Below are 27,534 nucleotides of genomic sequence, written 5' to 3' on the forward strand. Positions count from 1 at the left end.
TCCGCAAAAAGAACTCTGATACACACACACACACACACACATACACACATATGTATGTCCTTTTCCTTTTCCTTTTTTTGGGCTCTCTTTCGGATACAGCCCTAGTAGTGCTAGTGCTGGATCACAGGGTATATAGTGTCCACATTTTCTCACAGCCCCTACAACATTTACCATTTCCCTTTTCTGTCTTATTAGTCAATCTGATATGTGTAAGATGGCACCTCAGAGTTGTTTTAATTTGCATTTCTTTAATAAATAGTGTTTTTGAGCATTTTTTCATATGACTATAGATAGACAGCTTTGATTTCTTCATCTGAAAACTGCATGATCATATCCTTTGACATCTTATCAATTGGGGAATGATCTGTATTCTTATAAATTTGACTTACTTCTCTATATATTTGAGAAACGAGGCCTTTATCAAAGAAATATGAATAAACTTCCCTCCCAGTTTTCTATTTTCCTTTTAATTATGGCTGCACTGGATCTGTTTGTACAAAAACCTTTTCATTTAATATAATCAAAATTATCCATTTTACATCCCATAATGCTCTCTATCTTGTTTGGTCATAAATTCTTCCCTTTATCCATAGAACTAACAGGTAAACTATTCCACGGTTCCCCTAATTTGCTTATGGGATCACCCTTTTATGTCTAAATCATGTATCCAGTTTGACCATATCTTGGTATACAGTGTGAGATATTGGGTTTATACTTAGTTTTTGCCAAATTGCTTTCGAGTTTTCCCTGCAGTTTTTGTCCCCAAAGCTTGCAGCTATGCATTTATCAAACAGTAGATTACTATGGTCACTTATTGTGTATTGTGTACCTAATGCATTCCACCGATCTACCACTCTATTTCTTAACCAGTATCATATTGCTTTGGTGATTACAGCTTTGTAATACAGTTTGATATTAGTATGGCTAAACCACTTTCTTCACATATTTTTTCATTGATTCAAGGGATTCAATTAGGTTTCTATTGCTGTAGTTTTTTTGTTTGTATTTTATTTAAAATTTCTGCATCAGTATTCATTTGGGAAATTGGTCAATAGTTGTGTGGTTTTTTTTTTTTTTTGCTCTTCCTAGTTTAGGTATCAGCACTGTATTTGTGTTGTGTTGGGTGAGGCAATTGGGGTTAAGTGACTTGCCCAGGGTCACACAGCTAGTAAGTGTCTAGTGTCTGAGGTCGGATTTGAACTCAGGTCCTCCTGAATCCAGGGCCAGTGCTCTATCCACTGCGCCACCTAGCCGCCCCCTTGGTAGTACTTCTTTGCCTATCTCCTTTTCTGTTAATTTGGGCGATTTATATTTTTCTAAGTATTCGTCCATTTCATGTAGATTTTCTGATTTGTTGGCATATAATTGGGCAAAATAGTTCCTAATTATTGCTTTACTTCATTGGTTGTAAATTTACCCTTTTTCTTTTTGGATACTAGTAATTTGGTTTTATTTTTTCTTAAAAACAAATCAACCAGTGGTTTATCAATTTTATTGCTTTTTTCATAAAACTAGGTTCTAGTTTTACTTACTAGTTCAATGGTTTTATCTCCTTTGTTTTTCAGGATTTTCAATTTGATGTTTAATTGGGGATTTTTAATTTGTTCTTTTTCTAGTCTTTTTTTAACATGCTCAATTTGTCTATCTACTATTTCTCTATTTTACTGATACTTATAAGCACTGGGAGATATAAATTTTCCCTTAAGTACTATTTTGGCCACATCCCAAAAGTTTAAGGATGTTGTCTCATTACTGTCATTCTCTTTAATGAAATTATTGACTGTTTCTGTGATTTACTTTTTGATCCACCCTTTAGGACCCAATTCTTTAGGATTAGGTTCTTTGGTTTCCAATTAATTTTTAAAAAAATTTTTATTTTTCTTTGCAGGGCAATGAGGGTTAAGTGACTTGCCCAAGGTCACACAGCTAGTAAGTGTAAAGTGTCTGAGGCTGGATTTGAATTCAGGTCCTCCTGAATCCAGAGCTGGTGCTTTATCCACTGTGCCACCTAGCTGCCCCCTCCAATTAATTTTTAATCTATGTTTTGGAAACATGAACCTTTATTGAATTTAATTTTTACTGCATTATGATCTGAAAAGAATGTATTTACTATTTCTGCTTTTCTGCATTTGGTTGAGGTTTTCCATGTACTAATACCTGGCAAGTTTTTCTGTAGATGCCATGTGGTGCTGCTCAAAATTGATTTGAGGTGTTATTTTAGTGCTGTTTGAAGGGGAATTTGGGAGAGTGCAGGAGAGTCCCTGCTTTTACTTGTCATCTTGATTCTGCTTCCACCCTCACTTTCATTTTCAAAAACTTCCCTAGCTGCTTAGCTAACTATTTCTATAGAATCTTAAGCCATTACATCTTATTTCTTCTTTCCCTGAACATTATGAAACATGCTCCTCTAAAACCTGAAGTCCACCCCGCCCTGCCCCCCTCCCCCATGGTATGGCTGGAATTCCTTTCTTCTATTATAGTTTTAAGATAGAGCAGGTTCTTCCCCTCCAAGATTCCCATTATTTCTACTTAGGCAACCAGTTCCTCCTTGTTCATTAGAATTAGGCTTAGAAGAGCATTTCCTCTTTCACTTCCTCTACTTTTTTGAAGAATGAAATTATAGTTAAAAGTCAAGAATTTACTAGTGAGTGAGCTCCAATAGATGTCCTGATAGTTGAAATTCCACATCACTGAAATATCATGCCTTTGTGATGTGTTTGTGAAGTTTCCCGAATTCATCTAATTCTTCCTTCTGTCAACCCTATTACTTTAAAATGTTCAACTGAGTCATCGTTTGGAATGGTAGTCACATTGGCTCTATCTGGCTCATGCCCCATTCTTTGTTCTTCTTCTTAAGTTGCGGGCTCTGAGCAAATCTACTGGACACATGGGACTGAGTAGACATAGCTTTTGCCAGAAAGACAAGGGGAAAGAAAGAGAGGAGCAACGAGGCCAAGGCTAGAGGGAAGGATAGACAAGTATTGGGGATTCATCTATTCAAAACCAGAACAAGATTATAGAATTAGAATACCATTCTACATTGTTGCATCATGCTCCAAAGTATGTTTTTTTGGTTTTGTTTTGTTTTTTGCAGGGCAATAGGGTAAAGTGACTTGCCCAGGGTCACACAGCTAGTAAGTATCAAGTGTCTGAGGCTGGATTTGAACTCAGGTCCTCCTGAATCCAGGACCAGGGCTTTGTCCTTGCTCCAAAGTATGTTGAAGGAAATTCTTGGATGATTTGTGCTAGAGCGTATAGAGGTGAGCACAGGGATGTTTGGGTTTTTTTTCTTGGTCTATGCAGAAACAGTTTGAGAAGAGACTATGTAAAACGGACAGGAACATTTTTTTTTCCCCTTTTACTATAGTGCTCTCTGCACACAGTAGATGGTCAAAAAAAACCCCTGTTCATTACATGAATTTTAAGTGAACAGTGAACTGCTCTGGATATCAGATTCATAAATAATGTAAACAAGCTAACATAAATTAAGTAGATAGAGTCTCAAAACAAAACAAAACTAAAACAGTGATTTTTTTTGGAGGTGGTCTACCTGTCTGTACATCAACATGCTTTCTGCCTTCTACAGGTTCAGGACTCCTTGGTCGAAGATGTTCTCTGGCTCGCTTTCTGGCAAGAGCTTTCCTCTTGGCCTCCTGCTGCCTTTGGAGCTCAACGGGATCAGGTTGAGAAGTCTGTAAAATGATGTAAAATATTTCTACACTAAGGATTAAAATCAAGTAAACAAGAGGTGTTAGATCCCTACTTCCCTTCTTTCACTGATGAGCTTGAAAGCCTAAGTGGTATGCAATGGAAAGAACCCATGCTTGAAAACTTGTAGAAAACTGTCTCCCCCTTAGGAGGTCTGGTCACAGGCAGATTCTTAATTTGGGTGAACTGATACTCAAACCCAAGCAGTAAGCCAACGAGGGAGCAAATGAGAATGCTTTATCAACTCCTAGACATTCCCTGATCTTGCTGGGACCCAAGCCTCCTTCCCACTTCTAGCCCACGCTGCGGTCCTGCCACGTGTGGTTTCCCATTCCCTTTGCAGCTTCCCTTTGTGTACTATTTGTATTCATTAAGATCCTTGAAAGCAGGGACCCTCGCATCTGCTTATTTTGTATCCTCGGCACCTGGAACGTACTAAGAATTTAAACGAATCTCTCTTTCTTATCTATCTGATATTTAATAGTTGTGTGACCCTGGGAAAGTCAATTACCCTGTTTGTCTCAGTTTCCTCATCTATAAAATGGGGATAACAACAGCACCTTCCCTCCAGGGCTGTTGAAAGAATCAAATGAGATAATAGTAAGCATTATATAAATGTTAACTATTATCTATCTATCTACATATCTATCTACATTTATCATCTATCTTCCATCTATCCATCCATCTATCTATCCATCCATCCATCCATCTTTCTATCCATCCATCTATCTATCCATCCATCCATCCATCTATCCATCCATCCATCCATCCATCCTTCCATCCATCCTTCCATCCATCCATCCATCCATCCATCCATCCATCCATCCATCCATCCATCCATCCATCCATCCATCCATCCATCCATCCATCCTTCCATCCATCTATCTATCTATCTATCACCTATTGAAAATATTCCCTCCAAGCATTGAGCAGGAAAATATATCAACATCTTCCTCCACATATTCAAGCCTAAAGTTTCTGATGGGGATTTTTGTGAAGCTAAAGAACAATGGAAGCAGAGCTATGACAACCCAGCCTTTGGTGCAATGTGCCTACTTACCAGGACATTTTTTAATAAGTGACTTACAGTTGCTAGGTGGAATACCCCTCCCCCCAATATGGCATCCTGGGATCTCTGTCTCCTACTTCTCCTGCTAGCAAAAAATAAAACAAAAAAAGGAAATCTTTTTATAATTCTGAATAAGAGGCCTTAGGCTTGGGTAAGCTGGTCTGTATTTACAGGTACAATGTACAGTGACAGGTATAGTGAAAAAAGGGAATAATTTTAGTAAGAGAAGTCACCAGTGTATGACAGTATCACTCAAATTGTGATGTTGAAAGAAGAGTATCTTGCTAGCTGAGGACTATTGAGGAGTTCCCCTTAGTGGCAATGGCCAAGCCAAACAGAAAGGATTTTTTAAAAAGCCCTTCCTTCTAGGCTAGAAGTCAATTTTTTAGATGAATCAGAGTCACACTTGGAAATATCTGCAGGGAGCAATGGGGAACTTCATAAAGAACCACAATAGAAAATTTCTGGGGACACTCAGGAACTAAAAGGGGAAGACATTTGAGAGACAGTTGCTTATTGAAAGGTTGTTTGTTTTCTTCAACATATTAACAAAATTTTCTTTCCTCTAAGTGCTTATGTCTTATAGCATATATCCCACTCGAGGATGGGGATTAGAACACAGGCTGTCACCTACTCTGTGAGACAAGTCAGGGCCTCATCAAATATTACTTTCCTGATCTATAAAATGACTTATTTAGATTAGATGATGTCCAAAGTTCTTTCTAGTTCTGAACCCTATGATCCTATGGAGAGTTGGTAAATAGCCAATTAGGTGGTGATTTTCTCCAGATTTCCTGGGTAGGGGTTATAAGTCATTGAACAAATTTCCTAGTTTACCCAGGTCCTTTCTGTCATGATGATTCCTAAAACAAATGTTGCATTTTGATGGTTCATCTAGAATTAAAGCACATATCTTCTGCATTTGATGTAGTCATTCTTGGATTACACCTTTGTAAGCACACTATAATAAAAATGGCAGTATTATTCAAATTATTTTGTAGATTTAATGCAACATCAAAGTACCAAAGGGCTTATAACATTGGAAAAAGAGAAAAGGAGCCTGCACTGCCAGATCTTATAATACAAAGTGGTAATTATCAATAATACTATCTTATGAGATTTTTTTAAAAGGCCTTTATTTATACATTCAAGCATGAATGGGTCAGCTCCCTAATGGAAATGGCCCTTTTTTTTTCTTATGAGATTTAAAAAAAGTAGTTAAAGAGGGGCAGCTAGGTAGCACAGTGGATAAAGCACTGGCCCTGGATTCAGGAGGACCTGAGTTCAAATCCTGTCTTAGACACTTGACACTTACTAGCTATGTGACCCTGGGCAAGTCACTTAACCCTCATTGCCCTGCCAAAAAAAAAAAAAGTTGTACCAACTTGCAGCTCCACCAACAATGCACTAGTGTATCTATCTTTTGGTAACCCCTCCAATGTTGATTATTCTTGTCTTTTATCATCTTTGACAATTTACTGGCTGAGAGATGAAACCTCATGGTTGTTTTGATTTGTATTTCTCTTCTTATAAGAGATTTGGAGCATTTTTCATGTGATTGTTAATAGCTTCCAATTCTTTTGAGAATTCTGTTCATTTCATTTGATCATTTATTTAGTGGGAAATGGCTTTTGATCTCATACGTATTTCAGATAGTTGTACATTATCTCAGATACCAAATCTTTTCCCAAGAAATTTTACATAAAGATGTCCCCCCGGGGGCAGCTAGGTAGAGCAGTGGATAAAGCACTGGCCCTGGATTCAGGAAGACCTGAGTTCAAATCCGGCCTCAGACACTTGACACTTAATAGCTGTGTGACCCTGGGCAAGTCACTTAACCCTCATTGCCCTGACCAAAAAAAAAAAAAAGCTTTTCCCCCTCTCCTGTTCTCTTCTAGTTTTTTTTTTTTGTGTTTTTAAATGTGTCCTCTAATGTTCAATATTGTATTTACTTTAGTTATTCATTATTGTGGCAAATTGGATAAGAATATAGGTCTCAACTTTAGGTTCCTGCGGTTTGTTTAATAGGGAGTTCTTCCCTCAATTAAAGCTTTCCTGAACATTGGGTTATTAACTTCAGTTGTTTCCAATTCTTTCATATCTAGAGCCCTGTCTAGGGATGACTCCACCCCAAGGCCTGATCATTGATTGGTGAGTCTCTGCTCAGGATTGTCATTTTTGAGAAGGAATAGCCATGTACTTTACTACCAAGTTGATTTACTCTCCAGGCTACTCCATATTCCTGCCACTTACCTTGTCATCACCCAATTCCTCTTTCCCCTTGCTTTCTAGTCCCCCTTTATCTTTTGCCTTCTCCTTTTAAAAATGTAATACTCCTTTATAGTAAGAACCATCCTGTTCCTTGTACTTGTACCTACAGCATTTGCCATAGTAGTTAGCACGTAGCAAGTGCTTAACAAGTGTTTTATCTATCTGTCTGTTCTACTTATTTTCTTCTGTGATTTTTAATGAGTACCTAAGAGTTTTGATCATTCCTACCTGTATAGTATAGTGTGATGTTGGAAATGACAGTCCCCATATATTCTCCCCCTTTTATTATTTCTCTGGAGATTCTAACGCAGGGATTCTTACCTGTTTCTGGTATGGACCATTTTCAAAGTCTAGTGAGAACTAGGGAACCCTTACTAGGATAACGTTTTGAAATTCATAAAATACATAGAATTACAAAGGAAGCAAATAATACGGAGTTATCAATTTTTTCTTTTAAAGTTCACACACAAGGGGCAGCTAGGTGGCGCAGTGGATAAAGTACTGGCCCTGGAGTCAGGAGGACCTGAGCTCAAATCCGGCCTCAGACACTTGACACTTACTAGCTGTGTGACCCTGGGCAAGTCACTCAACCCCAACTGCCTCACCAATTAAAAAAGAAAGTTTACACACGAGATGAGCAGAACTAGGAGAACATCGTACATAGTATTATCAACATTATGTGTTGATCAACTGTGATAGACTTGATTCTTCTCAGCAATACAACGGTAGAAGATAGTTCCAAAGGACTCATGATGGAAAATGCTCTCCAAATACAGAAAAAAAAGAATTGTGGAATATGGATGCAGATTGAACCATACTATTTCTTTTGTTTTTGGTGCTATTGTTTTTCTTTTTTGAGGTTTTTCCTTTTTGCTCTTATTCTTCTTTCACAGCATGACTAATGCAGAAATATGTTCAATGTAATTGTACATATATAGCATATATCAGATTACTTGCTATCTTGGGGAGGGTACAGGGAGGAGAGAAAGGGAGAAAAATTTGAAACTAGAAATCTTATAAAAACAAATGTTGAAAACTATCTCTACATGTAACTGGAAAATAATAAAATACTTTTATAATTAAAAAAAAAAGTTCACACACCCTGGTTAAAACACACCTGTTCTAAGTGTTTTATTTCTCCAATAAGAAGGTAGGTTACATAGTTAATTAGGAAGATATGAGTTCATATCCTGTCTCAGATAGTTATTAGCTATAAGACCCTGGCCAAGTGAGTTAAACTTTCTGCCCCGGTTTTCAGATTCATCTGTAAAAAGGAGATAATAATAGTTCTCTCACAGCATTGTTGTGGGGATCAAATGATATATTTGCAAAAGTGTGTTGCAAACCTTAAAGAAGTAGATAAATTTGAAACTAGCTCTTTGAATGAACTAGTATTTTGTCTAGCTATATAAAATGTCCATTGAAAATTGGTACATTATCTAAAAACTAACAAATTATATTATAATTTTTATTATACTGGTGCTGCCTACCCCTAAACACTGAAAGGCCTTTCAATTATTATGTGGTTCTTTATTTCTTCAGAGTATTTGTAATTGAAAATTCTCATAAATTTTAGGAAGCAAAAGGTGAGTTTGATTTTAGAAAAGACTTTTGAAACAATTGGGGGGGAAAGCGTGTATCCCAAATAAAATAGAAAAAAAAGTTAGGAAATCAATATTTTGCTATAAATATTGGACAAAAATCTAACATGCCACATCTATAAATAACTGAAATAATTCTATAAGATCCATTTATTCCAATTGATTGATTCTTCCTATATTTTTTCTTAGTCATTTATAAAGTCATGCCTTTATAGAAAGTACTAAGCATTACAAGATATAATTTTTTGGTCATTATGTGTATTTCTTTTCCTATGAATTTGTCTCCTCTTCTTCTTTTTTTTTGGGGGGGTGGTGGTGGGATAACGGGGGTTAAGTGACTTGCCCAGGGTCACAAGGCTAGTAAGTGTCAAGTGTCTGAGGCTGCATTTGAACTCAGATCCTCCTGAATCCAGGGCTGGTGCTTTATCTACTGCGCCACCTAACTGCCCCCCTTGTCTCTTCTTTTTAAGGGATATATAGAAATGTTAATGATTTTTGCGGCTTTCTTACTGAAGTTTTTATTAATTATGATTTTGTTGTTGATGTCTTAAATATTCTAAATAATCATTGATTAAATATATTTAATCTTTTGTTCTTTTTTGGGGGGGGTGTTTTGTTTTTTGTTTTTTAGTGAGGCAATTGGGGTTAAGTGACTTGCCCAAGGTCACACAACTAGTAAGTGTTAAGTGTCTGAGGCTGGATTTGAACTCCTGATTCCAGGACTGGTGCTCTATCTACTGCACCACCTAGCTGCCCCCATAAAGATTCTGAAAGGATATCAGCACTAATTGTTCTTTAAAAGTTTGGTATACATGTGTAACATATTGAATTGCTTGCTTTCTCAAAACGGGGGTAGGGAGGGAGGAAGGGAGAGAATCTGGAACAGAGTTTTAAAAATGGATGTTAAAAATTGTTTTTACATGTACTTGGGGAAAAATAAAATGCTAAATAAAAAAAATTAAAAGTTTGGTAGAATTCTCCTATGAATCATCAGGATAAGCTCCACCTTGCTCTTTAGTAGTTCCTTTACAGTTATTCCAATTTTCTTTTCTGAGGCTGTTATTTAAAATCTCTATCTAGTCTTCTGGTAGTGTGGGTACTTAATATTTTTGAAAGTATTCCTATATTTCTTTTGCCTTCTGAGTTTTGTTGGCATTTAACTATGTATACATTCTGTTTATTTTTTGTTTTGTTGTGATTTAACCTTGTTCACTTGCTATTTTGATTTGATCTTTTGTCCTCTCCTTTTTAATCAGATTAGTTAAAAGTTAATAATTTTAGTCTTTTTGAAGAACCAGCTTTTAATTGATCATTTTCTATGTTTGTCTTGGTTTCCGACTTATCTATTTCTGTTAAGTTTTAATAGTTTCCCTTTTGTGCTTTTTTTAGACTTGTTTATTTGTTGGCTTTCTAATTTGTTAAAATACATATTCATTTCATTAATCTTCTCTTTTGTTAAGGTATGTTTGTAAGAATATTTTTCCTGAGATTTGCTTCATCTGCATCCCAGAAACTTTTTCATAATTACTGTTTCTGTTATTTGTTCTTGAACCCATTTATTTAAGATTTCATTGTTAATTTTCCATTTGGGTCTGTCTTTTATCTGTGGTCCTTAAAAAATTATTTTTATCGTGTTATGGTCTGTAAAAGATACAATTACTATTTCTGCCTTTTTACATTCCTTTACAATATTTTTGTATGCTAATACATGGTCATTTTTTTGAAAGTTCCATGAGGTACTAAGAAATGTGAATAATATTTTGAAGTCCCATTGAGAAGATGCCATAAATCTTTTAGCTCTAATTTCCCTGGCAATTTCAGTTCCATACTTTCCCTTTTGTTTTTCTTTTGCACTCATCCAGAAGTCAAAAAGGGACGCGTAACTCCTGTCAACATTGTGTTACTATCTATGTCTTCTCATGTTTTTTAATGTGTTTTTTGTGAATTTGGATGCAAAGGTATTTGAAATGTCTTAATTTATTACTGATACTGGTCTGTTGTCTATGGTTTCTTTCAACATAATATAATTTCCTTGTTTAACTCTTTGTTATTTTTTGAATGGTTGTTTTTGCTTTGTCAGATAACATGATTGAAATTCCTACTTTTGGAGATTCACTTGATACATAGGAAATTTTCTTCTAATCCCCTTGGTTTTACTGTGTACATGTCTTTTCAAAAGGTGTTTCTTGTTTTCTTATCTGTCACTCTTTTTCATTTTATTGGATTGTTTAATTCATTCATATTGAAAATTATGAGTTAGGTTTATATTTTCTTCCATTTGTCTCTAATATTGGGGTTTTTCATGTTATGATTTTTCCCCTATTCTACTATAAACACAGAATTATGTCTCTAGTTACTTTAGTTTAACCTTTTTTTTAATAGCCTTATTCCCACTGGCTCTCTTCCCCTCACCCTTGATCTCCCTTCCCATTTATTGATCCCATTTTTGTGTCCCTTTCCAGAGATAATTTCTCTTACTCTTTTTATTATCAATCCTCTCTATTCTATCCATCTATTCTAGACCTCCTCTATTTCATGACTCATATACTTATTTAGTCCCTCTCTATTCTCTGCATTCCTCATGGAGTCAAAACGTCCATGGTATGCATTCTGGTTTCTTTCCTCTAAGCAGTTTCTGCCATTGCTTGGTAGAAATTGCCCAGTGTATTATCCTTTGCTATTTTTCCTCAATCCCGGAAAAATACCAATTCCTACAGGCAACAGATATGATACTTCCTTCTGGCAGTCCCCTTCCCTTCAAGCCCCTGATTTAAGAGGTCTACCACTGACCTAAATCCTGCCCCACCCCCATCACCTTGTTTCCCATTTATCTCAAAATCCAACTCCCTCTTCTCTTGAGGCAAGTTGAGTATTTTCAAGCACCAAATCCCCACAGACAACACTTAGTACATGGGCCCCTCTCCCTTCACAAAACATCTCTCTCTCTCTTTTTTTTTTATTAGTGAGGCAATTGGGGTTAAGTGACTTGCCCAGGGTCACACAGCTAGTAAGTGTTAAGTGTCTGAGGCCGGATTTGAACTCAGGTTCTCCTGACTCCAGGCTCTATCCACTGAGCCACCTAGCTGCCCCCAAAACATCTCTTTTTAACCATAGGAGCATTCATTAGTGGAATCCCCTCCCATTATCAAAATAAGACCTTTCTCTTTCCTCCCATCCTTTTCAATCCTTCCACCTTTCTTCTTCAATCACTTTACTACAGGACCTTCTTTTCCAAAGAGAACATAGGAATCACCTTCCCTTTATTGCTATCCTTTGATGTAACCTAGGAATATCACACACTCTTCTCTATCCTTCTCCTCCCCTTCCTCTTTCCATGTACCCTCCCATTTTGTAAAGTAGTTCCACAAAAGGCATTGATTCACCTGTAGGAAAGGTGAGGTTCTGTCCATAATACCCCAGCGTCACTCTTCACCATTACCTCCACCTGACTTCTGCCTTCACTCCATCTGCTTGTGTACATTTAGAAAGAAGTCTCTTGCTAGTCTCTGCAGTCCTGTTGCTGCTGCATTCATTCACCCCTCCTGCATTTCTACTGGCTGAGGTATTCAAGAAGCAAGTGATCCCTTCAGGTGTGGTTTTCTTTCTAAAAACGTTTCGAACTAAACATCCATCTTTTTTCCATTTATAGTTAAGCTCAGATTTGTAGGGCAAGTCACTCTGGGCTGCATCCATTACTCTTTGGAACATATTATTCCATTCCTGAATTTTCTGATGGGTGCAAAATAGTCTTGTTATTCTAATTTCCTTTCCTCTGTATTTGAAGGTCTTTCTCCAGGTTACTTGAAGAATTTGTTGTTTCTAAATTGAATTATTAAATTTAAATACTATGTGTCTTGGAGTTTAGAGCCTTGTTTTTTGTTTGTTTTTTTCCTGGAGGTGATCTGTTCATTCTTTCAAATGGTACTTTTTCTGTGTTCAGAAGTTCTGGAGAGTCTTCTTGCATTGTGGTATTTGAGCTTTTTGAGTTGTTCTCCAATTCTAGGAGACATATAATCCTTACTTTTCTGTCTATCTTGTCTTCCTAATCAATATGTTTTGCTTGATTATCCTTCACTTCCATGTATTTGTATTCCCAATCAGTTGTCCTCTCTTTTGTTTCTTCAGTGAGATTTGCCATCACAGATTCTAGTTTTTCCTATTCCCATTATTTTTGCTATGCAAGCCATAAATCCTAATCTCATTATTCTCATTTCTTTTAAACCACTTAGGAACAGTGTGTTGTCATTCCACATTCTCAGATTCTACAGGATCTTCTGTCTCTTCTAGTGTTGAGCAATTTTTCCTTTGTTTTGTAGTATTTATCCATAGAAGCCTGAACTCATTTGCTAAATCTGGAGTCCATATTTCCTTCTGCTGTTAATAATTTCTTTGTTGATTTATCTGTTTATGCTTGAGTTTCCATCCTTCTGAGATTCTTAGTGATTTCAGTGCCTCCCCTACTTATTTTCCCTTACTGTTTACTTTCTGACTCTCTCCCTTCTGATGGTGGTTTCTCTAGGGGATAGATCTTAAAAGTGTCTGTCTCCTCCCATACTGGGCAATTCAAAGTTCATTAGCCTAGATCTCTTCCCCAAGTTACTTTTTTGGGGGGTGGGGGGAACAGAACTGGCTCTAGACTTAGTGGAGTGCCATATAGTTCTCCAGCCTTCTCTTCCCTCTGTTCCTCAGTTACCTGCCCAGGCAGTTAAGAGTACTGCTCTGCTTTGAGGTTGATTTCTGTCCTTTGTAGTTTGGATTTCTGAGCTTCTAAGAAGAGAAGGGAAGGGGTCTGGGTGTGAAATTGAGCTCTATTTTAAGCATAGACATGTGTACTGTCTGGTTCCTCTGTTCCTCTTGCTCTCCTGTAGTGATCTTTTTCAGTACAGAGCGCTACCAGGGTGCTGGCTGTTTGGATTTCAGCAAATTTCTGCAGTTTGGCACTTGGATCTCCATAGCACTGGAAAGAAGGCAAGAACGGGTTGTGTTTTGTTACAAGTCCACGGATCCAGTTGGCTAATGCAACTTCACTGCAGGGTGGGTGGTAGGGGAGGGGGTGCTAACTGAACTCAAGGTAGACACTTCTACGTGGTTTTTTTTAACCTTCTCTTTTGTTCTTAGTATCTTAGACCATGGAAGCAGTTGAAATTCCTTTATCTTTGTTGTATAATTTCTGTTTTGGAAAGGTTTGGGAGGTTATGAGCATCAGAGAAAATGTCTAAACCTCTATCTTGGTGGTCATGTAACCCTTCTCTTCTTTACCTTCTCTCGTCTTAGTGCTCTACCAACAGTCCTGTTGTACTTTCCCCTGGACAAAACAGCCTGGAATATTTTTCTTGGTGAGAATTCAGTGAAAGATATATTTAGTCTATAGAAGACAGAACTTGAGAGGAACATGAGTATTTGAAGGGCTTTCTTGCAGATGATGTATTTGACTTGTTCTGTTCAGCAGAATGAGGAGCATTAAATGGAAGTTGGATACAGATTTAAACTTGATGCACAGGAAACTTCCTCAAACTTCCTAAAAACTGGAATGGGCTGCTTTGAGAGGTAGAGAGCTCCCCTCACTGAAGTTTTTATTTAAAAAAAAAATGAACTTCTTAAACATAAATAGGAATGTTTCAACATACAAGGAACAGAAACAGACTATAAAGTGTTTGCTTCTATTAGATACTGCTTTTTCAAATATGTACTAAATTTAAAACAATAGTAACAAGAATGCCCTGTTTGTCTGTACCCCTAATACATGCATGTGGTTTTTTTTTTGGGGGGGGGCAGGGCAATGAGGGTCAATTGACTTGCCCAGGGTCACACAGCTTGTAAGTGTCAAGTGTCAGAGGCTGGATTTGAACTCAGGTCCTCCTGAATCCAGGACTGGTGCTTTATCCACTGCACCACCTAGCTGTCCCCTATGCATGTTTATATACATATAGCTCTATGTATGTATGTATGCATATGTAATACAAAATTTCTTCCTGATTATTGGCATCAAATCATTTTAGAATTGCCTATGAACAGGTATTTATGTCTTGGTAGATTCACGCATGTAACAATGTAATATAATGATCACAAATGGCATTTTTATTTCTATCAATATCTCCCTTTTTTCTTTTTTTTTTAGTGAGGCAATTGGGGTTAAGTGACTTGCCCAGGGTCACACAGCTAGTAAGTGTTAAGTGTCTGGGGCCGAATTTGAACTCAGGTCCTCCTGACTCCAGGGCCGGTGCTCTATCCACTGTGCCACCTAACTGCCCCCATCCCTCCCATTTTCTTTTAATGATTTATTTTAAAAAGCAATTTTTTGTGTATTTATCTTTTATTATATCTTTAAAAGTGATTAGTTTAATTTTTAAGTTGACTTTCTTGGCTTTCCTAAATATGTAATCATGCTCCTCTGCAATGAGAAATATTTAACTCTCAGATATAGAAATAAAGCATGAAAATGAAATTAAGGCAATAAACACTGGCAAACATTTCTAAAACTGTCAAATTGTAGTGGTGACTGGTGGCAGTGATGACAATGTTCTTTATACCTATTTTTAGTGAGAATGTCTCCCATTGTCTTTATTGAAAATGTTCTTCACTTTAGATACTTATTGTACTTAAGACAAAAATCTTCCTATCCTACCTTTTGTTTATATTTTGGGATCAGAATGTGTTTTCATTGTCATTAGGGAACTCAGAGGAAACTCCTTCCAAAGCAGATAAGGACCTCTCTCCCAACTTTGAGCAGTTGCCTCTAGCACCAAGAGGTTAAGTGACTTGCCCAGGAGGCACAAAGTGAAAGGCAGATTTTGAACCTCCTGAGGCCTTTTTTTCTTTCTTTTTTTTTGGTGGGGCAATGAGGATTAAGAGACTTGCCCAGGGTCACACAGCTAGTGTCAAGTGTCTGAGGCTGCTTGTGAACTCAGGTCCTCCTGAATCCAGGGCCCATACTTTATCCACTGCACCACCTAGCTGCCCCCCTGAGGCCTTTCTTTACTTCACATGTTATTAAAGGCCTCCTCAAATAAGATAATATCTGTAAAGAGATCAAATGAGACTTCTGGAAAGCACTTAGCACAGTGGCACCTACACATGGTAGGTGCTTAACCAACACATTCCTTTCCCCTCCTTGTCTACACCTACTGATTTAATCTCATCATTTTTGTGGATATGGATTATATATAGATTTGCTTAATATCAAGTAATTCGTTAATTCCTGGTAATTTGTCCTTCCTTGATCATAATAAATTTTTTTTAAATATAGAAAGCCATTCTGCCATTTAAAAACATTTTTTGCTTTGATAGTCGTTAATGTTATATTACATATTTGACTTGCTTTTTCATTGTTATAATGTCAATTATTTTTGAACATTACTTAAACTGTTTGTATAAAAAAATCTTATCTTGGCTTGTATTTTTTTTTATATCATCTCTTCCAGGCTTCAGTGTTACATTTTCCTCATAAAAAGAATAAAGTCCTTGTGAAGGTCTAGAAGAATTCACTTATGAACTAGTCTTTGTGAATTTTTACTTGACAATTCCTTTAATGACTTATCTAATTTCTCTTTTTGAAACCGGTCTATTAATAATTTCCTATTTTGTGACTTTGGTTCTTTTACATTTTTGGAATGATTTATTCATTTCCTTCAAATTCTTAATTTTATTAGCATAAAGCTATTATAGTAATCTATTTATAGCACTAGTCTGACAGGTTTTCCTCAAGGCACAATTTTACACCACTGACTATTCTTCTTTTAGCAATGTTGGACAGTGGAAAGAGCAATGGACTTCGAGTCAGTCAGGAAAATGAATCCTAGCCCAGAAACTTACTGATTCATTAACAAACTTCCTTTCCCCTTCAACCTCTTCCTTTTTGCTCTTTCCATCTCTTGACACATACACTCCCTACACATGGCAGTCTCCAACATCCTTTCCAGTATTGGCTACACTTTCCCCCCATAAGTTGGGGAGTGGGGAGTTGGAAAACATGCTGCCCCCTTCACAAGTTCCAGACTATGCCTCTTGGGGGTAACTCAGTGACTCCTTGTCCTTTGAGAATCAGCCTGTATTGCTCCCCCTCCCTGTTCTGTGGGGATACTGCACTACCCGATATGTGGCTTTCTTTTGGCAATACCTAATTTGCAATCCTGACCCTCCCCTCCTAATATTCCATTCTTGCTGCCCCAATCCTTCAAAAACAGAAGATAAATTTATTAGCCTCTTGACCACCTTTATTATGGAATCCTGACTAGTCTTTTCCTGGCGCTCCCTCTTTTATCGCCAACTGTTCCTGTATATGATCCGTCCGGTTTTCATGAACAATATAGATTTAATAATGAAGGGATGAGATTTCCCTCTTGAAATATTATTCACTTTTATTTCTTTTGCTTCTTAAATTCTTTAGCTTTTGATACTTTCTTCATTTTCTTGAAGTTTCTCAAACTATGAGCTTTTTTCCTCAGGAAAATGAATTAAACAAAAATATACAATTCATGTTCTTCTCAAAGCCAAGCCACCTTTTTTAAGTCTGTTATCTGAAAGCACTTAACTTTCTTTTGTTTGGTCAATTTATATGTTGAATCCCTGCTTATCTGTGTTTTTCTGAAAAGATGATTAAGAGTTCTTTCCTGGGGGCAGCTAGGTGGTGCAGTGGATAAAGCACTGGTCTTGGATTAAGGAGGACCTGAGTTCAAATCTGACCTCAGTCACTTGACACTCACTAGTTGTATGACCCTGGGCAAGTCACTTAATCTTCATTGCCTCGCCCCCCCCCCCCAAGAGTTCTTTTCTTCTTTTTTTTCCCCATATAAATATTTTATTATTTTCCAGTTACATTTAGAGATAGTTTTCAACATTTGTTTTTATAATATTTCTAGTTTCAAATTTTTCTTCCTCCCTCTGCTCCCTCCCCCGCCTTCCCCAAGACAGCAAGTAATCTGATATAGGTTATACATGTACAATCACGATAAACATATTTCTGCATTAGACATGTTATGAGAGAAGAATCAGAGCAAAAAGGAAAAACCTCAAAAAAGAAAAAAACAAAAACAATAGAAATAGTATGGTTTGATCTGTATCCAGATTCAATGGTTCTTTTTTTTTTTTCCCCAGGATTTGGAAAGCATTTTCCATCATGAGTCTTTTGGAACTATCTTGGACCATTGTATTGCTGAGAAGAGTCCAGTCTATCACAGTTGATCAACACATAATGTTGATGATACTGTGTACAATGTTCTCCTGGTTCTGCTCATCTCACTCATCATCAGTTCATGCAAGTCCTTCCAAGTTTCTCTGAAATCTGCCTGCTCATCGTTTCTTACAGTACAATAGTATTCCATTACATTCATATACCACAACTTGTTTAGCCATTCCCCAATTGATGGGCATCCCCTCAATTTCCAATTCCTTGCCACCACAAAAAGAACAGCTATAAATATTTTTGTACATGTGGGTCCTTTCCCCTTTTTTATGATCTTTTTGGGAAAAAGACCCAAAAGTGGTATTGCTAGGTCAAAGGTTATGCATAGCTTTATAGCCCTTTGGGCATAGTTCCAAAGTGCTCTTAAGAATTGTTGGATCAGTTCACAGCTCCACCAACAATGCATCAGTGTTCCAATTTTCCCACAGCTTCTCCAACATTTATTATTTTCCTTTTTTGTCATATTAGCCAATCGAATAGGTGTCAGGTGGTACCTCAGAGTTGTTTTAATTTGAATCTCTCTAATCAATAGTGATTTAGAGCATTTTTTCATATGACAATAGATAGCTTTGATTTCTTCATCAGAAAACTGCCTGTTCATATCCTTTGACCATTTCTCAATTGGGGAATGATTTGGATTCTTATAAATTTGATTTAGTTCTCGATATATTTTAGAAATGAGACCTTTATCAGAAGTACTGGCTATAAAAATTGTTTCCCAGTTTTCTGTCTCCCTTCTAATTTTGGATGCATTGCTTCTGTTTGTATAAAACCTTTTTTTTTTTTTTGTGAGGCAATTGAGGTTAAGTGACTTGCCTAGGGTCACACAGCTAGTAAGTGTTAAGTGTGTGAGGCTGACTTCAGGGCCGGTGCTCTATCCACTGAGCCACCTAGCTGCCCCTGTATAAAACCTTTTTAATTTAATGCAATCAAAATCATCCATTTTGCATTTCATAATATTCTCTATCTCTTGTTTCATCATAAACTGTTCTCCTTTCCAAAGATCTGAGAGGTAAAGTATTCCTTCCTCTCCTAATTTATGTATAGTATGACCTTTTATGTCTAAATCATGTACCCATTTTGACTTTATTTTAGCATAAGGTGTAAGATGTTGGTCTATGTCTCGTTTCTGCTATACTATCTTCCGGTTTTCCCGGCAGTTTTTGTCAAATACTGAATTCCTATCCCAGAAGCCGGAGTCTTTGGGTTTATCAAACAGTACATTACTAAAGTCATTTACTACTGTGTCTCCTGTGCCTAACCTATTCCATTGATCCTCCACTCTATTTCTTTGCCAGTACCAGGCAGTCATCAAAACTATCTGGTACTGGCTAAGAAATAGAGTTCTTTCCTTCTGCTGAAAGCACAATTATTTTCTTTAATCACTGGATCATATATTTATAGCAGAAAGGAACCTTGGAAACCTAGTCCAACTCTTTCATTTTCTGGGGCTTCCCCCCCCCATGATATGCTCTCCGCTCTATATTCCTGGGATACTTTCTTGATTCTTCTACCTGATCAAATACTCCCCAGTATCATTTGCTGGCTCTTCATTCATGTCATGACCACTGTTGGTTTCCCTTAAGGGTCTGTCCTGCACCCTCTTTTCTTCTCATACTATCCGGTCTGGTGATCTTATCAACTCCAGTAGCTAGATTATTGTCTCTATGTAAATGATTCCCACATCTATATGATTAGCCCTCACCTGGCCCACAAGTTTGAATCGCCAACTACCTACCAGACCTTTTGAACTAGATGTCCCACAGCCATTTCAAACTCAATGTGTCCAAAACAGAACTCATTATCCTCCCCCACCCAAACCCTCTCCCTCTACTCAACTTCTGATTATTGCTGAGTGTGAAACCATTCTTCCAGTCACTCAGCTTCACCTCAGTGTCATCCTTGACTCCTCAACTATCACCCAACATATACAATCCATCGCCAAATCTTGTCTCCTCTTCTTCACATTCAAACAATCACCACGCTAGCTTAGCATCCCCCAAACCCCAACGATTAAATTACTGCAGTAGTCTTTTTTGGTGGCAGTCTGCTAAATTTTATTCATGTTTATAATTTATATCTTTTATTATGAACTCAAACATCAAAAAAACATTTCCATATGTAGGAGAAGAAAAAAAGAGGATTCTAAATAAAACCGTGAATCTCCATTTCAAACCTCTTGTTCTTCCCAAAAATAGATATAATAAATTTTTCATGTTACTTTCAATACTATCTTGCTTATTTGTGCTTCCTTCTGAACTTCCTTTCTTTTCTGTGCTTTTAAAATGTTTCAATGGATCTCTTTTTGGGGATGTCATTAACTCTGTCCTTCCCCCCTTCTCTGTATATCCCCAATTAACCAAAGGAAAGGAAGGAGAAAAAAAAAACAACAAACCTTGACCAAATTAAGCATATTCAAAAAAAATACTAGCCAGCATTTATATAGTGAGTTAAGAATAGGAAAGCACTTGACATATTTTATTTTATCCTCACAACACTGTGAAGCAGGTGCTATTATTCTCCCCATTTTGCAGATGAAGAAATTGAGGCACAGAGAGTTTAAGTGACTTGCTCAGGTCACAAAGCTACAGTATTTGAGCCAAGACTGGCACTCGGGTCTGTATGACTCCAAGTTCAGTGCTCTATGTACTGCTCCACCCATCTGTCTTGGTGACCACGTCCAAAAATGTCTATTTCTGTATCTTCACCCTTCTGCTAACACATGAGTAACATGTTTCACCATAGGTTCTCTGGAGACAGGGTTGATCGGTTCTTAAGTCTTTCAAAGTCATTTTCCTCTACAATGTTGTTGTCTTCGGATATTGCACACTTCATTTTATAACCATTCAAATGACCAATTTAATCTTATTTCAATTCTGAATCTCCTCTAGCGCTTAAACAATTATAATTCAGCAGAATTCCTCAACCTTCCCACACTCCTTAAAAGAAGGTGCTTCCCTCTCGCCAGGTTTTGCCCTTGGTTCTTTTCTTCTTTCTATATATACTCTCTCTTTTGGCAATTTCATCACTTCCAATGGCTTCAATTGTCACATCTATACAGATGATTTAAAATTATATACTTTAAATTTCAATCACTCCTTGGAGCTCTAGCACTGCATTTGCACCTATTCAATTTTTCTATTTGGTTGTCTTCCAGGCACCTCAAACTCAATAGTCTATCTTCCCCCTAAACTTTCTTTTTCCTCTAACTTTTCTATTACTCTTGCTGGTACTACCAGCTCCCCAGGCACCCAGGCTTGAAACCTTGGCATCAACTTGATATCTGATCCCCCCACATCCCACAGGGCATTGCATTAGGTAGGCATGAATAAGTTGTGATCTGCAAAACTGGAGGACATATCAACACTGTTGACAACAAAGATCCAGTTGAGCATGTATGTGGACTCTACTGACAGTCATTTTACTATTTACTATATGTCAATCTAATTTAAAAGGGCAAAGGTGGGAAATAAGAAGTATATCAATGGAGGGTTTTTTTGGTTTTAATTTTTTTTGTTTGTTTTTTTTTAGGGGAAAATGAGGGTTAAATGATTTGCCAAGGGTCACACAGCCAGTAAGTGTCAAGTGTCTGAGGCCACATTTGAACTCTGGTGCTTTATCCACTATGCCACCTGGCTGCCCCCTCAATGGAAGTTTTTTAAAACTAAGTTGTAATAAGAGAAAAAACTGGTGGTTTTACTTTAAGGCCAAGACTTGTATAGAAAAAAACAATGCTTTTTAGTATTGTCACAAGAGTTAGCAATTAGCACGATCACTGGATTTTATAAGATACATTTTTTTTTTAGTGAGGCAATTGGGGTTAAGTGACTTGCCCAGGGTCACACAGCTAGTAAGTGTTAAGTGTCTGAGGCCAGATTTGAATTTAGGTCCTCCTGACTCCAGGGCCGGTGCTCTATTCACTGAGCCACCTAGCTGCCCCTAAGATACATTTTTATAAAAAAATTCATTCCCATGTTAGAAAGTTAAAATGATTGGAAAAAAACAACTTAATGATGTGTTAGGTGTCATAAAGAATGGTTAATGGACCTGAAAATCATATCCTGTGAAGACCAGTGGAAGAAACGGAGGATATTTGTTCCCCAGGGATCTGTATCTGGTCTTGTGTCATTTTACATTTTTATCAGTGACTTGGATAAGGGCATAAATCCCCTGCTTATCAAATTTTATAGATGATACAAAGGCAGGAAGAAGAGGTAACATGTTGAATGACTGTCAGTATCTAAAAAGCTAGAACATCCAACTGAATCTTTTAAGTTGAAATTGAGGATTGGGATAGGGACTAGGCCTGTGCTTTTACTGGCTGAGGAGGTGCACCCTACCAATGCAGGTTGGCCCCTTTTCTGCAGCCAGTTGTCTTAAGAGAGTTGCCTAAAGCATTAAGGGCTTAAGGGACTTGCCCAGGGTCATACAGAGTATGAAGGAAACAGGACTCAGATCCAGGCCTTCCTGGCTCTGAAATCCAACAGGGATAAATGCAGTTTTATACTAGGCTTCAAACAGTCAACGACACAAACACAATAGAGAGGAGGTGTGACTAGGTAGCAGTTCAGTGGGAAAAGATCCGGGGATTTTAGCAGACTGTACACTCCATGTAAGTAAAAAGTGTTACACGGTGGTCAGTAGGATCTAGGGCTAGGAGCTGACAGTTCCCCTGTATTCTGCCCCAGTCAGACCACATTTGGAGTTCTGGGTTCAGTTCCGGGTGACACATGCTAGTCAGGAAGGAGGCTGAAAAGTTGGGGGAATATTTAGAAAAGGGTGACCAGGAAGGGGAAGGACCGTGTAAACTTAAGATCTGTTTAAGGAAATGAAAGGTGTTTAACTTGGAGAAAAGAAGCCTTAGGGTGACAGAGCTAGAAGGCACCATATAGGTTGAGCCCCACAGTTTCATTTTATAGATGAGGAAACTGAAGCCCACAGCTGAGATGGGGCTCAAATCCAGGTCTTTCTGAGCCCCAGTGTAGCCCCTTATTCATCATGCTGCTGAGACAGCTGGCTTCAAGTGCGTGAAGGGTTGTCTTCTAGAATTGGTTTTGTTCATTCTGGTCCCTGAGGGTAGAACTAAGAACATTTTGGGAAAATTAGAAAAGCAGATTTAGGTCTGATGCAAGTGAAAACTTCCTAACAATTAAAGCCGTGCAAAGGTGAAAGGTGGTTGGATCCTTCTCAAAGGACACTCTTCAAAGGAAGAGGGAATGAGCACTTGCTGAATCTAATGTCGAAGGGATACTGTTTAGGTAAGTACTGGACAGGATGCTCTCTGGGGTCCCTTCCAACTCTGTGGTTCCAGGGCATAAAGACATAGTTCCTTACGCTTTTCAGGGTTTATAATCTAAAATGAGTAAATTTAGGCATGGATAATTAACAAAAAATATATACAATAGATATGTGAATTTTCACTAATCTTGAGGGGGGAAACCTATTGGTTGAGGAACCATACCTGTTTCAGAAAATGCAACAGTATTTGAAATTTATTTTTGGTATAAGAAATGTAAAATAGTCATAAATGAATTAAGTCGTTAACTTATAAACTTCTATTCCTTGAATGACTAGCAATGTTTTATTTGCCATGGCATAAAATAATCTAATACTGTTAAATACTAACTTACAATAATGTTAGATCATTCAAAATGCAAATTACACTCACCGGTGGATATGCATGCAGAGCATAAGTGTTGCCTCGTATAACCCTTCTGTCATACATAATGTTTCCATAGCGAATAGGTTCTTCTTCTCTAGAAAATGTCAAATGAAAAATGACCACCAATTAATAACTCTGGTTTATATACAGCTGAATTAAGTACTAATAGCATTTATTCCAGAATGAATATTTTAAAAGAATCCTTTTCTTACAACACAATCCTTTTGTGAAAACTAGCCCACTTGAAAATAGAGCCTGCTAGACATTAGAGATTTAGGGATTTGAAACAAATGAATAAAAGAACCCCTTTTATGTTTAATAAATAAATTAGTAAAGTATTCTCACTGTTGTTAAGATTTTTTTATGAATTTGATAATCTAATATCAAGTCAGTTTACTAACTGGATTAAAAATTAATTTAAAAAAATCATTAAATCACTAAAGTACTATGTCAGTGATTCATCATTGAAAAAAAATGGAGGTAACCCCTTTGAACCTTCTCAGAGGCAAAATAAAATATTCAGTAGGTCTTAATAAAGCGAAAAGGCTTTCAGTATAGGTCCAGTGACACAATGCCTGTCTTTCATTCAATTCCACAAATATGTCTTCACCACATGTGGGGACAAGAAGGAACTGTGCTAAGTGCTATAGAAACAAAACAACAAAATGAAGCAGCTCTTGCCCCTAAGGAACTTATCTACAAATGGGATACAAGATACACACAGATAAATACATGATTCTAAATCCTAAGTGCAGAAAGGGACATCAATGAACAATTAATCACCAAATAATATTTTTTTGTAAAGGCAATTCTTGAAACAGATAAAAAATCTATTCTATCTCTCAGCCCATTATGACCACTCTCTGTTTTTGAAGTGGCAGTGGCAGAATCTTAAGACTATTTACTAACATTAATTTAAGTGTTAAATTAACTTTGGAGCCATCTTGCCTTTGCTCTTCTTCCCTCTTCCCTTACCCAGACTCAAGGTTAGTAGATTCTATCTCCACAATTCCATTGTTTGCCTCTATCCCCTTTCTCTCCCCTCACAGAGCCATCATTTACTCCTAGGACCCTCATTATCACCTCTTATCTGCAACAGTCTCCTAAATGGTCTTCCTGCTCTTACAGTCTCATCTTTTTACAAGGCACATCCTTCACACATCTACTAAAATTATCTTTGCAGGCATAGATCTGACCATATGATTTCACACTGGCACTAGGCTTAGATATAAATCAGATGCATTTCAAGGGACTGATTCTCAAGGGATCTCAAAAAGGATCCCTCATTTTATCAAGGAGATTATCTTTCCGTTCAAAGAAGGCTTGGAAGTTCTTTGGCTCTTCTCATTGTGGCAAATTTTTACTATCAGTTAAGCTTTTCCAAAAAATAATATTTAGCCCTTGCCATCTTTCTTCTATGTCTCAGTTTTCAAAGTCAACAGCTCATTTTAAAAGGTTGGCTGAAAGCTGCTCTGAATTGTGCAGAATATCAGCCTTCTTTGCCTTTTAGTCCTTTTTACAGTTTGGCATTTACTTTGATTCTTTTACTCTGACCAACTACTGATCTAAGTTCCATAACTGGTTCTGAAGTGACTACAACAAATATCTTTCCCCTCAAATAGAGGCACTGAATTCAGAGTCAAAAAACCTGTTTTAGTACTGACTCAAGTGCTTATTAGCTGTGTGACTGAGGAAGTCACTTGAACATTGAGGGGCTTACTCTTCTTATTTGTCAGCTAATTTTAAAGATACTTGTGTTAACTATTTAATGGGTAACCCAGGAAGACATCCGTTTTGAGTACAAAATCATCTGCAAACACTACAAGGATAAAATAAGATTACATGCAGGATTGCCTCAAATACTCAGATGGATCTGTGATCTTGTTGATTTGGTAGCTTCTCTGACAAACTATAGCACGTCCCTGCCCCCATGTATGCTGGTGACTCTTGTTGAAATCTTGCTGTAAGTTCACAACAGATGTTCATCCCACATATTTGAAGCCGTTCTCACTTTCTCTATACATTGCAAGAGTGCTGGTGGAATGCACTAGCTTTTCACCTGCCATTTCTTAGCCCCATTTCGGCATACCTTCTCTTGGCACCAGACATTCCTTTGAGGTTCCTCACTGATAGCTTGTACCCTGCTTGAACCCATCATGCATCTCTCCACTGCTCTCTGTGTGATAGTCATTTTTACTTCCTGGAGACTTTTACTTCATGTATCACTTGTTAAACAGAAATATAGTTGAGGAAAAAATAAATAAAGGTAAGAATGTTGGTCAAACTTGGTCAAACCACTCAGCCCCTCTGGGATGCACTTTCCTCATTTGTAAAATGAGGGAGATAGAACAGAACAAACTTTAAGTTAAATTCTGCCTCTAAATCCGATTCTATGTGAACCATAGCGAGTCGGGCATGAAATTGAACAAAATAAGATTGTCTTGAGAGTATTTATAGCTGAAAGTTGAAGAACAAGAAACAGATGTGAAAAGGAATGGACTGCCTAGTGTTTTTACTTGCCTAGTGTTTACTTGTTCATAATCTTGATGTTAATAAGAATAGAAGTGTAAGTTTGGGCTCTGTCACCTCTGTACCTGATATTTATGCAAAGAAGCAGCAAGGGAACAGAAGAAGATGAAGTTGGGGAGGGTGGCTAGAAATGAAGGGATTACAAACAAAAGAAATCCTGTCTGGAGATGACAGTTTCAGATGCATTTCAAGGGACTGATTCTCAAAGGACCTTAAAAAGGGGAATAATAGTAATAATATATATACAGTATTTTGTAGTTTATAGAAAAAAATAATTAAGTGTGTTTTTAACTAGATAAAAAAGGTTGGGGAAAGAGGAAAGTGACCAAAAAGACATTAGCAGCTACAACTAACATAACATCAACAACTTCAAAAGGACACTTACTGGGGCAGCTAGGTGGCGCAGTGGATAGAGCACCGGCCCTGGAGTCAGGAGGACCTGAGTTCAAATCCGGCCTCAGACACTTAACACTTACTAGCTGTGTGACCCTGGGCAAGTCACTTAACCCCAATTGCCTCACTAAAAAAAACCCCAAAAAACCAACCAAACAAAAAAAGAACACTTACTAAGTGACACCACAAAGAGTAATTAATTAGTACAGGGCTGATGAAAGAAGATGAGAGTCTCTGGATTCACAATCCAGTAAAATAGGACACATACGTGGATGTCTACAAGACAAAATGATAAGAATATAAAAGAGATGCAAACCAAGCCATGGGACAGCAGGGAGAATTCTTGACTGGATCAGAGGAGCAAGATTCAAATGCCAATTTTGCCACTTGATTCTGTTTGACCTTGGGCAAGGCATTTAATCTAAGCTTCATGTGTCAAATTATGGGGTTGAAATAGATGACCTGTAAAGTGACCTGGATCAGCTAGGTGGTACAGTAGATTGTGTCAGGCCTGGAGTCGAGAAGACTCATCTTTCTGAGTTCAGATCTGGCCTCAGACACTTACTAGCTCTGTGACACTGGGCAAGTCACTTCACCTGTTTGCCTCAGTTCCTTATCTGTAAAATAAACTAGAGAAAGAAATGGCAAACCACTCCAGTATATTTGCCAAGGAAGTGGGGTGATGAATGGGGTCACAACTGAAACTACTGAACAACAGGGTCCTTTCCAGCTCTAAACCTATTCTTCTTCTTCTTTTTTTTTTTTTTAGTGAGACAACTGGGGTTAAGTGACTTGCCCAGAGTCACACAGCTAGTAAGCGTCTGAGGCCGGATTTGAACTCAGGTACTCCTGACTCCAGGGTCGGTGCTCTATCCACTGCACCACCTAGCTGCCCCTAAACCTATTATTCTTAAGTATCATCTAAAATCTGGAAGTCCCGATGGGTGTCTTTGCTTTCCAGGATAACTCTCACACTAAGAGCCCAAGCTAAAAGAAAAGGGGGTAAGGTGCATAAGGACAAGTTTTAAGGATATGGCTCTTGCTAAGCAAAAGACCATAAGTCATCTACCAGTGGTAAAGCGCCCAGAAGGTATCCAGACCTTCTGGTCCACATCTTCCT

General features: G+C 37.5%; 1 protein-coding gene across 2 annotated transcripts in view; it reads right to left on the reverse strand.

Moving 5' to 3' along the window:
- The window catches only part of RSPH3 (radial spoke head 3), an 87,984-nt gene that overhangs the window by 52,570 nt on the left and 7,880 nt on the right, over positions 1–27,534 (reverse strand). For both annotated transcript variants that reach the window (XR_006356193.1, XM_043999354.1), the window contains exons 2-3: positions 23,499–23,586; positions 3,551–3,692 (exon numbers count right to left, since the gene is read on the reverse strand). Coding sequence is in view for 1 of the 2 variants with exons in the window: in XM_043999354.1 (XP_043855289.1) it covers positions 3,551–3,692; positions 23,499–23,586 (230 nt within the window). In the remaining variant the exon portion in view is untranslated. The remainder of the gene's footprint in view (positions 1–3,550; positions 3,693–23,498; positions 23,587–27,534) is intronic.

Source organism: Dromiciops gliroides, chromosome 4 (assembly GCF_019393635.1).
Source record: "Dromiciops gliroides isolate mDroGli1 chromosome 4, mDroGli1.pri, whole genome shotgun sequence".
NCBI classification, from domain to species: Eukaryota; Metazoa; Chordata; class Mammalia; order Microbiotheria; family Microbiotheriidae; genus Dromiciops; species Dromiciops gliroides.